Consider the following 13728-nt stretch of genomic DNA (forward strand, 5'->3'; position numbering starts at 1 on the left):
CTAATAGCTTCCTTCTGAATGGAACACACCCTTCTCCTGCTACAGGTTCTTACTAAACCCCACCTAAGAATATCGGGATGCTAGATTTTTTATTAATTGATTTTGATTGTCATACAGCTGAGACACGTTGAAATATTGTATCACAGCAATACAATCCAGAATCAGACTGTAAAAATACCCCATAAATACTGTGTTACAATTTTTATTGTGAGGATTTCAGTTAGAAAACAAGGTATGTAGTTGCAAGATACTCAAATATATGGTGAAAACCTGGAAATTAGAATTGTTAATGTTATCCAATGATTGCATTGGATACAAGTATACTTTTGGCAGAACACATTAAGGTTTTATTCACCACGGTGAGTGTTGTTCTTTTGCGGTTTAATCCACCGTGAACCCAGCTTTGTTAATTTCATCAGAATTCATCCAGGCATAATTTTCTGACAGGTGAAAGAAACCCCAAAACAACATTTAGAACACAGAAAACAATTTGATGCCAGGTTGGTAAAATGAATGAGAGAGCAGAAATTATTTCTGGTATGTAAATGTTGTGTTATGTGTTCAAATTACATGTCAGCAATCTTAGCAAAGTCTTCTATCAGAACTGCACTAACCTGTTTGTTCTCTCCCAAGAACCACCGTGGAAATGCATTATAACTTGTTTTTAAATGTACTTATACACCTGGAAGACTTCCAGGATATAGTTGTTAAGCATGTTACTATTTGATATGACACACAGATAATGAAATATATTATCTGCCTGCTGTGGCATTTTACTTTCTAAATCACTAGCTCTAGAATATTGCAAAAATAACAATTCCTAGTGCCTTTCAGAGTCATCTAACCAAGCCTATTTATCAGAATTCAAGTTCTGGCATGCTGTTATCTAATGACAGACTGAAAAAACCCATTCTGCTATTGTATTGGATCCTACTAACTTTTCCACTGGTGCAAGAAGAGGCCCCATTTGACAGCTCCCCCTCCCATTATGCTTGGGCTCAAAGGACCCCCCCCCCATTATGCTAGGGCTCAAAGGACACAAGGGGATGTGGCCACAGTGAAGAGGGGACTCAGATGAGATCAGCCCTCATCCATCTTGCACCATTGGAAAAATCTGTAGGATCCAATAGCATTGGGTTCCCTTCCAATAGCAGGGTCCAATAGCAGAATGGGATTATTCAATTTGCTGCTGTGCTAGAATCCCATTGGCCATCAAACCTGTGAAACTGAAACACTCTAATTTTTTAACACATCGCCTAACTGTGAAGTGAGGTGGTTTTAAGTGAGATCAGACATAACAGGAATTTAAGTGGAGACCACAGGTTACACAAAATTATTCAGAAGGGGTAGGCTGCCCACTGTGTTACTATGCTCTCTTCCCACAAGACAGAAGCTCTTCCCAGTGAAAATTACTTGAAATGCTTTGTGACAAAGCAACTATTCCTAAAACAAAGTACTCAGTACCTTCAGGGGGAAGTGGGACTTGCTCTTATTAAGAATTGGTTAAGAACAAAATTTGCTCATTATATTGGTATGCAACTAAGATACCACCCTTTAAGAATATCAGGGTTTCAAGTATCCCAGCTTAACCATAAATAGTATCAAAAGCGGAAAGGTTTACAGTATACAGAAAAGGCAAAATAACTCATTTTCTCTCACCAACCAGTATCATCAGTGTCATGAAAACAATGCAAAACCAGTCCCTCCGCCAAACCCAACAGCTCTGAAAAGGTAACGGTAAGTTCATACCACAGAGCTAGAATGTTAACCACCTTAAGGCAGAAAGTGGCCAGTACTGACTCTGTTGTGGAAGTTAACCATTCTGAATTTAAATACACCCTCCCATAAAATAATATTCATTGAAAATAGTAAAATAAGATCCATGGCTTCCATTTAAAAGACATTTAAAAGTTGGTTTTCAGGAGCAGAAGTACAAGAGGTTTAGAAGCACAGTAGTCTTTAAAACGCTGTTGTCAGAGCACAGGCAAGATCTGACAAGATATCACCGTATACAATCAACAACATTGAAATAAAAAAGCAAAAAAGCAAATTGAGGAAGTGAGTGAACAGCCCCCTAGAATATACACAGGATATGACAACTGGCAGCAATAAATTCATTTGTCTTTGCCAGAAGCATTCTGAAATTAAATTCTTTATGATCCTTTGGCAATCTCCACACTTCGGGCACAATCCACACAAACATTTCAGTCCCACTGAAATGGAGTGCAGCACACACACCTGAGTCCCCCCCCCCTGAACTCAGTGGGACTAAAATAGTTTAATTCTGGATTGCATGCTTAGTATTTGGAGTATCAAGAAATCTAGTTTTCAGTTTTCCATTCAATGAACAGAGTAACCCAAGATGGATTATAACAAATTTCTTTCTGGGCTCCTAGTTACACCACAATTACAATTTACCTTGTTCTCGCCAAAAGAACAAGAATATGAAGGGGAACATACAACTAAAGCCCAGTATTGAGACTCATATGTTATTGTACAGAAAAAGTGTAATTGGGATACAAATGAAGGCTGACAGTCATTACAATCCGCTTCAAGGTCACCAACTTCTTAAAAGACAAAAAATTAACATATTTAATGGATGCAAAATTAAACCTGAGTGGTAAATTAAATGCCAACTGGAATGCCATTTTCCCATTATTAACGCCTATTAGATACTATTGCAATGGGGACTGAAATTATATTTGTTTAGATCGGGAAGGAATGGCTCCTACAGAAAGCAAGTGGAAACTATTGGTCAAAGTTTAGGAACAATGGTAATAATAGAGAGAGCGACAGCATCTGTGTATACACAAATGAAAGAGGAACCAGACCAGATGAAACTGTAAAACAAGCCACTCATCTTTGACCTCAAGCTTTCTGAACTGAATCTGTTATAAATCTTTGCCTTTTTCATGGTGCTAGATTTTGCTTCTCAAGGAAAAAATGTGCTGGTTTTTACCACGCATGAAACCTGTTTAGTAATAAACATCTGGGCTGAGTCACCAAGAAGTATAACCTGAGCAAAACTAAACCACAGCCACCCTGAGGAGAAGCTATGGAATTAGGACCAGATGAAGATAATTGACTACTTTCAACGAGGAGGAAAGCCTCCACGGTGTGTACCTCCCCTTCCTCCCCGGAATCCACCTCTTTCTCCCCGGAAATTAGTTCGATTTCTCTCTCTGCCCCTTTCTCCTCGGCCAGCTGAAGTTCCACCTCTTCCTCCACCCCTTGGCGCACCACCTCCTCGGTCTTTTGGGGGTGGGGATTTAGGTCGGAGTCTCTCAATCTCTTCTGTACAGCCAGTTAGGTGAGAATTTGGAGCTGTGAAGTAGGATGTATATGTTTCTACATTGAAGTTGCTGTTTGTCAGTGTGGGTCCCACAGTTAGCCAGCCTAATGGGGGGGGGGGGAGCAGGAGACAGAAAGCAAGTGAGAGATACAAACAGGTTTACATGCCTCGGTAACTTCTGTTCTGAGATACTGCAATGCACTCTGCACAGGGATTGCCTTTGAAAACAATTTGGAAACTTCAGCTGGTGTGCAACACTAGCCACTAGGATAACAAGAACTAGCCAGAGGCAACACGTAACTTTGGCACTCAAACAAGTTGAGCTACGTGCACAATGCAAGTACTGGGTTTGACCCTTAAACCTTTACACAGCACAAGCTGACAAGGGAACCTGAAGAACATTTCTCCCATAGGACCCGCAACTTGCTTTCAGGTCATCAGAGGAAGTCTGCTCCAAGGTCCCTTATTGCCAGAGGTTATGCAGCTGGTTGAGATAAGCACTGTAGTATCCCTCTCTATGAAATTATCTTGCCTTTTGGAAAACAATAGTTCTCAGAGACTTTGTCATTTCTACTTCTTTCAAGAACTCAATGGTTGGATTCTGGAAGAAAACTGTTTTTAATTTAGTTGCAATCAACCATTGACCTATAAGATACCCATTTAAAAATCTTTCTAGGATATGCAAGCTAATCAGAATTGAGTTCCAGCCATTCAGCACAACTAACTGCATATGTCCCATGATTTTGCTTCCCAAAGTAGTTGTAAAGGCGCTCCAAGGTATTAACACGTCCAGGATGTGTTCCAGTTGTTCAAAGGAAACTTAAAACAACTTAAGCAACATGATAAAAACATTAGATGTTTTATGTGTAAAAAAAAATGAGAAATTTGGTAAGGTGCTACATGACAGAATTTGAACTCCTGTTGGTTAGAGTTCCTGCAATGTCAGATCACCAGTTCTGTGGACAGGACCAATGAACCAGGCAAATTTGTCACCACGCCTGCAGTAGGAACATCAGGGGCTTACTATTATTTCTCCCTCTTAATCATATTAAAAATTCATGGCCAATATTTTTATTTTGTCTCTCCCCCCCCGCCTCAATCTTTTTCATCTGTTCTACTTTCATGAACCTCTGAAAGATGTGTCCCTTTTCAGCCACGATATATAGCCTTATGTCTGATCAAAGGACAGGGTAAGCCTGTGTATCTAGTATATCTATACAATTGCCTCTATGTATATCTAGACAATTGTCTGCAATGATGCCATAGAAGAAGAATTTAATACATAAATCCACCCAATACAAAAATCAGTAGCAGAACACTATTACCTCCCTTCTCATTGTTCTCTACCACACCTTGAAAGGCTGGTATCAACAAATAAATACAGAGGACAGCTTCATTAAGAATCTGCATCCTCTTCAGCATTAGAATAAATACAGCTTTTATGCTTCAATTCTCCAAGCACAATTCAGCACTACATTCATGTTTTATCCTTCTCCTGTCAGAGCTTCAAATTTCTTTTGCATTCTGCTCCTCAGTTCTTATTACCGCCTTAGTTCTTATTGCCTTGATTTAAATCACCCTCCACTCCAGCATGCAGATGCACATAATGCCCTTTATGTTGCCAACCCTTTGCCCACGCTAATTACTGCCTAAAGTCTTGTACAAAGACTTTAAACATGATGATTAAGCTGCAGAAGTCTAACCTGGTCGGATTGTACTGTCCCGTCCAAAGAGATGAAGGCGTCTTCTTCCGAGACAGAAATGTTCAATAATGTGAAATATTTCCACAGGTTTCTCTATGTTGCCAATTTCAGGTTCTTCTGTGATAATTAAATCAATGTCGACATTAGCATGGATAAAGTCTCCATCAGTACTGCGGCGGACTGTTCCTTTAATGCCCATAAGGCAATGTTCCTGAAAAAAGAATGTACATGGCGAAAAAAAATGAGGCAAACTTCTAAGGCTAAAAAATGCCAAGCCCCATCACAGAGGCAGATTACACACATCAAGAGAAGGGGGGGGGAGCACAGTAACACACAGGTCTGGTTTCTTTTTATTTTGGACCTCCATTTTGCATTATCTCAAGGGGTAAAGTGAAACATGACTCCATGCAAGTAAATGGGGTGTGAGGCTTCTGTATTCAAATGAATGCTTGGCCTTTAGATCAGGGAAGTCTAAAAGGCAACAGAGGTGGAGAGATAACTAGATTTACCTTGCTGCACTCTGAGATGGTGTTTTGCATGGGCTCTTTCGACACAACTATCTCTAAGGGCAAACATTGATCCCATTAGTGAAATGAATTAGTTTTAGTCATCTGTATTTCAGATGTTATACATTTCACAAGTACTACCTGTCAGCTCTAATGCTGTCAGCATCTTGATAACCTGTGTCTACTGTGGAGTGGAAAGCTGTATCTGCAATGTATCTTGCAATGAAGACTGAGTCCATGATATTTCAAAAAGCCTCTGAGTTAAAAGCCACTACAATCTTCAGCCCTCAATGGAAATATAGGGATTATCATGTGGTTATGGTCTACTGTGTGGAAACAACACTGGACTGCACAACAGGTTTGTTGCAAGCCACGCTCTCTCAGCCTGAGTTTCCCCACATCTTTAATACAACAAATGGTCTATGCTCAACCTGCAGTTCTAGTACAGAATCCCTCCCCCCAACTCATGTCCTCTAGGGGGTAAAATGATACTGAATGGTATATTCCTTTCCTGCTAGTGCAGAGAGATTTTTTTAAGGATTTAAAGCGTTGCCTGCTCCCACAAGATGAACTGAGTTGGAAAGAAAACAAACTTGTAGAGGGGGAGGGGGAGAGATGAAATGTGATTCTCCAAAATCACATCTCTGAAAAAGCCTTGGATTTCTCCCTTGCCTCCTAAAAGGAAATGTCATTTGACCATTCTAATGAGAATATAAGACATGAAAAGTAATGAGAAAGTCTAGTCTTCAAACAGTGGAGTACTTTTTAATGATCCTGGTGACACATAAAAATGTGCCACAGAAAGTAGTGAATTGCTTCTTTTGGAGATTCAAGTCATCATCTAGGCAGCAACCATTTACAATAAAAGTTCTACAGACTTTCCAACAGCCACACAGAACTTTAAAAAAAAAAAAAAGACTACAACAGGAGAACCATGAAAATTCCACTCAAGGCGGAACATAAGTTTCCAGAAAGTGTTTCTAATGTAGAGTTTCTTTTAAATAGAAGTTACACAGGAAGAGTCTGCTAAAATTTAGTTTTCCCAAATTATAAAAAATAAAAAATACGAGGAAAAATACTACCATAAATCCACCTAGATTGGCATCCAGTGCTAAACATTTTGCAGTCCAGAAACACATATTTTTTTAACCTATATATTTACAGGCATGAACATAGATCAGATGTTTTCCAGCATAAATACCATTGTTTTTATACTAAAATCCTGATTTCCATCTTGTTTCCTCTAATTGTTTCCAATTCATTCACTATCTGCCAGACTAGATGTGAAGTAGCTTTCCCAAGTCGCAAGTACAGCTAACCCACCTTTTTCTAAATCCTGAAAAAACATACTCTCCGGTTTAATGCTATTCACACCCATCTTAGCACCACCTATTCTGGGATTGCCTGCTAACTTCCTCCTATCACTGTCCACGTTCCTCTGCCACCCACTCAGTCTCTCTCTGTTCTGTAACAGTGGCCATGTAACTTCTTTGTCAAATGCTCAATCAGCAATTTCCAAAAAGCCAGTTTTATACAGATTTTTTCCCCTGCAAATCCAGCCCCATTGTAGATGCTATGGAATCTCTGCTAACTTATTTAGCAGATAACCCATAAGGTGAACTGACACTCAGACTGCTTTTTCTTTTTCAAAATTAGAGATGACTGCTCGTGGTTAAGTGCCATGCACAAAGGAACTCTATATAATTGATGTGAGATTACTTGTGGTTGCATAGGGATTAATCTGATTTTGAAAGTACGACACCCAAATGGGCAATTTTCCCTGGATCATAAAATGCTGATTTACTGAAGTCACCAGATGGTTTCCACAAAACAGCAAACAAGAATGAATAATCATTTCCAGATTTCTCGTAGGAGTTTCATAAATGAAAAACCCACAGAAGAAAAGTGACCGCTGGATATTGGGTTGGATCCAGCCAGCTTTTTCGTTCCATCTTGTCCAATTACCCTCCTTGCTAGAGCCCCCATCCTATGTAGGTTCCAGAACTGTCTTTTGGGGGGGGGGTCAAAGGAGAAACACCCCACCTTTTTCACCAGCAGAAAAGTTTATTGCTCCAGCCCCTCTCTTCGATGTAGCTGTCTCTGGTAAATGGTATTGAGGTTTAAAAAGATCAGGCCTTGGGCTAATCAGTACTAGAGTTTCTCGGTCTATATTTCAAAGAACTGAGCACCGATTACTAAGTCAGTCACCAATCAGGGCACCAGGCAAAAGTGACATACAAGTAAACTACCTATGGGTCAACGTAAGTTTCTAAAACTTTTGTCAAAATCTAAATAAATCTTACCCATCTGCCAATAATGTACAGACCAAGATTAAAGAATGTATACTAAGGATGATCCTTTATATGCTAACACTGTTCAATCATTTATCTTCCTTGTTCTCTTCTCCCAAAGTATCTTGTTGCATCCTCTTTAAATATTTGAAAACTCATTGGAGTGCAGACCCTTCTTTTAGTTTTATATGTGTGAAGTTCAGAGAACCACAAGTGGATCATGTCCACTGGCTGCTTATTGCTACAACCTCATCATGCATCCTGCCCCCCCCCCCTGCACTGAGGATCAGGCCGCCATCATAAAGGAGCACAGCGAGCTGCAACTGGAAAGGGGACATCTATGGCAATGACAGGCCCCCCTCCCTTGCTCAACTACTGTTCAAATGATTGGGGAATCGGGATTGGATCCAGCTCTATGTATGTCAGTAGTGTTGTACAAATATTAAAAAGAACTCCCAATGTTAAATATTTGTTGAGCAACAGCATGTTGGACTGGATGGGTCACTGGCCTGATCCAACATGGCGTCTCTTATATTCTTATGAAGCAGAGAGGAGGGAAGAGCGTACTTAAACCCCCTCCCCCCCGCAAACTTCCTCTTCCCCAAACATCAGACTTTTGATGCAGCAAGTGTAACTAAGTCCCTCTGAAATCATTGCTGCAAGCAACACTAATGGCATTTTCCAAGGACAACAATCCTTATACAACCATAGTACAACTATAGTATATTCTCTTTTCACCCTAACTGGCCATGAATTCCCAGTTATCTCTCTCAAAACCTGCTCTTCTCCAAAATGATTACCCTAGTTAGAAGCAGAACTGTTTCTAAGCAACTGCAGAAGCTCAACGGGAAGTGCATCTATGTCTGCATGGAAGGTGATCCCAATCCCAAAATGCCCTTGGAGAAAGCAGGAGAGAATCTTTGAAGCAGTCTTGATAGCAAAATGTGTTATTTACATTTCAATGTAGGGGGTCAATGTAGTTGACAAAATGGAAGTCAATCACATTGCACCCCCAACTATAGCAACAGGTTGGCACAAAGAAAACTATACAAGGCATTCTACTCCTTCTCCATCCTCTCCCTGAAGGGTGACAGAAGGGTAAAGTATTTCCATGAAGCTTTAACCTATCTGATCTGCATTTCAATAAGAATGAGTGAATAAGAGCATTCATATGTTCCCCAAAAGAGCTTCATGAAGCTGTTAGTTGCAAGGAAAAGAGATTTAAATATTTACTTGGAGCAAAGAAATCTACAAATGGTAAAAATTAGTTACCCATTTTCTAAAACCATTATCATATAAACAAATCTTTGAAGAAAGCAAATAGAAGTCAATTACCCTGCAACTGTTTTTTTCTGAAACAGCTACCAATAGCTACAAAGCATCTGGTGTTTGTTTAGATCAACTGAGATAGTGAAGAAAGAAACTCAATCCAAGATGTACCTTTGTTCGTTGAAAGACAGCCTTTGGGTCTAGAGTCTTGGTCTTCCCAGGGTTGTTTTTATTGGTTTTAATCCAACAGATATCTTCACATCTTCTATAACCCCATTTGCGCAAGCACTGAAATATTTCAACGCAATAGCAACAAAATAAGGTAAGAGCTTTCTAAAATATATCAAAGCACAGGAACAATGAGTCCTGCCATACCTAAAAGCTCTCAGTTGTGAATTCTGTAGAGGAAGATCAAACAAATGCAAAATTTTCTAGCTGAATTAAGAGCTCAAGAGAGGCTGATAAAACAAATCCTCATTATGATATCTCCTAAAGATGACATAATGCCAAACGGGCAGAATATGCACTAAAGCTTTTAATGTGTGCTATCACAGCACAGATGCATCAGAATTGCACTAAACATTCTTAAGGGCTTACTGCACCTTTACAGTGCCATTATCACTGCTTGTGACCTTTAAAAGAAAAAGCAAATTGCCAGCAGATGCTTCTCTGGTTTTGGGAGAAGTCTTAAGGAACTGGTTGTCTATAACGTATAGTATTTTCAGAATTTGATTCATTTCATCTCTGCCTACATCCACTAGCTATAGCAACAGTAAAAAGACAACCTCCATTAAAAATAAAAAAGACTGAAAACAGAGCCATTCTGAATATTCTGACATAGCTGCCTTTATTTTATTATCTTACCATTCTGCCAAGATCCAGACCTTCGCCAGAACCACACCAGAGGAAGACAAAGGATCTCAGGGAAGCAATTTCTTCGATGTCTAGCTTCATGATCTACAAACAAATGAACAACCCACAAATGGTAATGTTCTAAGAAAAATGTTTTGTTTAAATATAAAACAGGATAACAGACTGTCATGTTCATCCTGGTACCAGTACCCTCATGATCTAACCAACATAATTTCTTTCCAAAATGTGTCTTGTTTTCAACTCTTCTACAAATATTAGACGAATATTGTTACAAATTTAGGTAGGTAGCCATGTTGGTCTGAAGCAGCAGAACAACATTTGAGTCCAGTGGCTCCTTTAAGACTAACAAAGTTTTATTCTAGGTATAAGCTTTCAGATACAGATATCTGAAGAAGTGTGCTTGCACACAAAAGCTTCTACCTTGAATAAAACTTTCTTGGTCTTAAAGGTGCCACTAGACTCAAAATTTGTTCTATTGTTACAAAGTCACTGTCCTCTATATAATTTCTTAATAAGTTTTTCCTCGTTATGCAACCATATTTTATCTAAGTCTATAGGTTTTCCGTAGAAACCATTTTTCTTACCTTTCGTATATCTTGACTCCAATTGTATTCTTTCCCACCATGTTAAATTTATAGCTTGTTTTTGTAACAGCTCTGTTGTTTTTAATTCGCTTTTGTTATCTAGTAAATCTTCATACCTCCACATCAGATGTTTATTAAATAGTGTAGGTCTTACAAAGGCTTCAGGAGGGGATACCCATTTAGGTATTTTTAAGTAGTATACCTTCTTTATCTCTTCCCATGTTTTTATCAATGAGTCTCTAAAGATGTGCTGCTTAAAATATTTATGTATATTACTTTTATTATACCATATGTAAGCCTGCCATCCCATTAATAAGTCGTGGCCTTCTATTTTTAACAATCTTATATCTTCTAAAGTTATCCATTCTTTTAGCCAAACCATGGATGCCGCTTTATAATACAAGGACCAATCAGTTAAAGCTAACCCTCCTTTTTCCTTTTTATCCTGCAAAAATGTCAACTTTATTCTAGCTCTCTTTGTTTGTCATACAAATTGTCTTATCAGCTTATCTAAATTTTTTAAGTATTGCTGATAAATCAGCCATTTCTAGATTATGTAAGGAACCTATCCTCCACATACCTCACAATTTTCACTGACATATCCTATTGTATTGGTGGTTTCTACATATACCTACAGTATAGCGTCAACGCACAGATTGAGATTTAAAAACAAAAACATAGACGGGGGACCAATTTCAGCTCTCCTTCAACAAATAACAATGTGGCCTACATTTCTCTATGGAGATAAGAAAATCCCCCACCCCACCAGTCATCACCCTGGTTCTAAGAAGGAAGGCTTACCAGGTTACCTGTGCTCTTCCTCCTCTCTCCCCACTGCTTTTCCTTGCAGCTAGGCACAGGGAAAGCTGGTGCAGATCCTCCTTATCCTGAGTTCCTGGCCTTTATGAAGCAGGCCCTATTGGTGAAGCACACTCCCTCACCTGCCCCTGCTTCCTGGGAGAATAACCCCACCCACAGAAAGCAAATGGAAGGCATGGCTGCTAGACAGGTGCAGCCTTTATTATGGCCAGCCCTGCCCGCCTGTTTTGGGCCCTTCCACCTGGGAATTCTCCCCCACCAGCTAAATTGGCTTGATGCCAGGCCCAGTGTCCCCACAGGCACCCTTCTTAACACCTTTAGATGGGCTTGCAGCAGTCCTAGAGCTGTGCCCACCTACATTTCCTGTCCACCCTGATTTGTCTGTTCTCCCGGCCCTCCTCCCAGGGCTGGGAGGAACTCCAGTGTTTGGTGACTGCAGTTGGGGATTCTAGCATGGCCTGTGCCATGTCCTGGATTTCTAGTAAATTCAGCAATGCCCCCGGACACCTGGGAAGGTATGTTATTTGACTCTAGCCAACAGAAATGCTCTCTCCACATCAGATGGTCAACACGGCATCCCTCAGGATCAATTCTTCCTCCCATCGCACCACTAACTATCACCCCTCCAACTTTAAGGAATGCTGAATAACCACTCATGCTGTTCCCCCGATCTTCTCCTTCTTGGACTTGGCTTTGTGATAGCATTAAGCAATCTCACTCATGTTCCAGTAGCTTCAGAATTGTAGGAAGTTAGGGAAAAAAGGCTGGGTAAGTAATAGAGAATGGCAATATCACAATTTTTTTAAAGACAATAGTGTTAAGACAGGAAGTGACCTCAGCCAGAGAATGCAAGGAGATTCTGACAGGACATAAGCCCTGTAAAGTACAGTAATTTCTTGCAACTACAGGATGGGGTGGCTCAAAGGGAACCTGAAGCTGTCAAACAGGATTGCACAAAAGAACATGGGAAGCTAACAGAGACTGAACACAAACACTAGGTCAGCCTTAATGCCATCTTTTCCCACAGGCAACTCACCTCATCCCAAGTCCAGCACTTCTCATTAGCTGTGATGCCAGTTTCTCTGTAGTACTCTTCTAGTGGTGGTTCCAAAAGAATTACATCAAACTTGGACTTGAGCTCACGAACTTCAAAAGCCTCCAGGTCAGCTTGTAAATACCTATTTATACAAATGAGTAACAGAATTTCTTGGCTTAATTAACACAGGTCATACCAACTATGTTGAGAGCTTTTCAGCATTCCACTAAGTGATACAACTTTACACACATTGGACAAAATGTGCACAAATGAAGGCCTTTTCAAAGATTGTGTTATTTTCATTTACAGAGAGCAATATTCTTTTTCGCTGAAGGTGCTGTTCAGTGACTGTACTGTTAGCAGTCAGTTCTTAACAGTACCAACCAAAATGTTCAAAAATGCACTTTGAAAACAAAAGGAGTCCCTGAATTCAACCCATGGTATTCTTGCTTTGGGTGAGATACTTCAGATTTGTAAAACAGCCTTAAGAATAGTTGTCTGCAGTGCACATCTGCAGTGCAAATCTGACTCCCATTAAAGTTTACAAATTTTTTTAAAGAACAGAACTCAAAACACTGCTTCCGGTGATGGCGGCGCGCTAGAGCAGACTCACCTCCCGGACCTCCCGGGGGTGAAGCTGCGCTCCAGCCGAAGGACGTGGTGTGCAGGTTCGTCAACCCCCCCCCCCCAGAGACCCGGTTGAAGGGACTCTGGCCATGGAATTTTTGAAAGGTCACCTCTTCGATGGCGGAATGCCGGAGAATTGAGGCGCCTCTCCGTTCCGACGGTTCTCCGTGCTGAGAGACCGAATGGACTTAAGCAACGCTAACCGGGGCAAGCGCAGGAGATCGAGCGTTTAAAACCGAAAGTAAACGAGGTCTGAGGACCGCTTATGAACGTGAGTCGTTTAAGCGTTGATTAAAGAGAAAAGAAAACTCCCCACCCTAACTACGCAATAGAGAATTAGGCGACCGGGGGAGGGACACCTCCCGAGCACATGAACATTTGAGCGAATGAGGGGGGGAGCAGAAGAATAAGCAGTTAAAACTGTTAAGAAGTACTTACCAAGGAGTGTTTGAGCGTTTAAGCACATATTCAGATACTTTCAAAAAAATTGCGAAAGTAAACAATCTGAGAAACATGGCAGGGAAGAGGCTGGAAAAGGAGAAACTTTTGAAAGTGAAAGGAATTGAGAGCCCAAAACCGAAAGGAACCAACGAGCTGGCAAAGACTTTGGAAGAATCCATGCGCCCCCTAATGGACCAGCTGAATAACTTCAAGGAACAGATGACCAAAGTGACTCAATGTATCACCGCTCAGCAAAACCAGATAAACGAGACTCTGAGAATGATGAA

General features: G+C 40.4%; 1 protein-coding gene across 1 annotated transcript in view; it reads right to left on the reverse strand.

The window, feature by feature from the left end:
- Window positions 1-215: 215 nt before the first annotated feature.
- Window positions 216-13728, reverse strand: part of METTL14 (methyltransferase like 14) — a 26096-nt gene continuing 12583 nt past the window's right edge. Inside the window, exons 7-11 of the mRNA XM_015405916.1 lie at window positions 12374-12515; window positions 9926-10018; window positions 9233-9349; window positions 4996-5206; window positions 216-3396 (exon numbers count right to left, since the gene is read on the reverse strand). Coding sequence (XP_015261402.1) covers window positions 3092-3396; window positions 4996-5206; window positions 9233-9349; window positions 9926-10018; window positions 12374-12515 — 868 coding nt within the window. The 3' untranslated portion in view covers window positions 216-3091. The remainder of the gene's footprint in view (window positions 3397-4995; window positions 5207-9232; window positions 9350-9925; window positions 10019-12373; window positions 12516-13728) is intronic.

Source organism: Gekko japonicus, unplaced genomic scaffold (genome assembly GCF_001447785.1).
Source record: "Gekko japonicus isolate JY-2015 unplaced genomic scaffold, Gekko_japonicus_V1.1 scaffold264, whole genome shotgun sequence".
Taxonomy (NCBI): Eukaryota; Metazoa; Chordata; class Lepidosauria; order Squamata; family Gekkonidae; genus Gekko; species Gekko japonicus.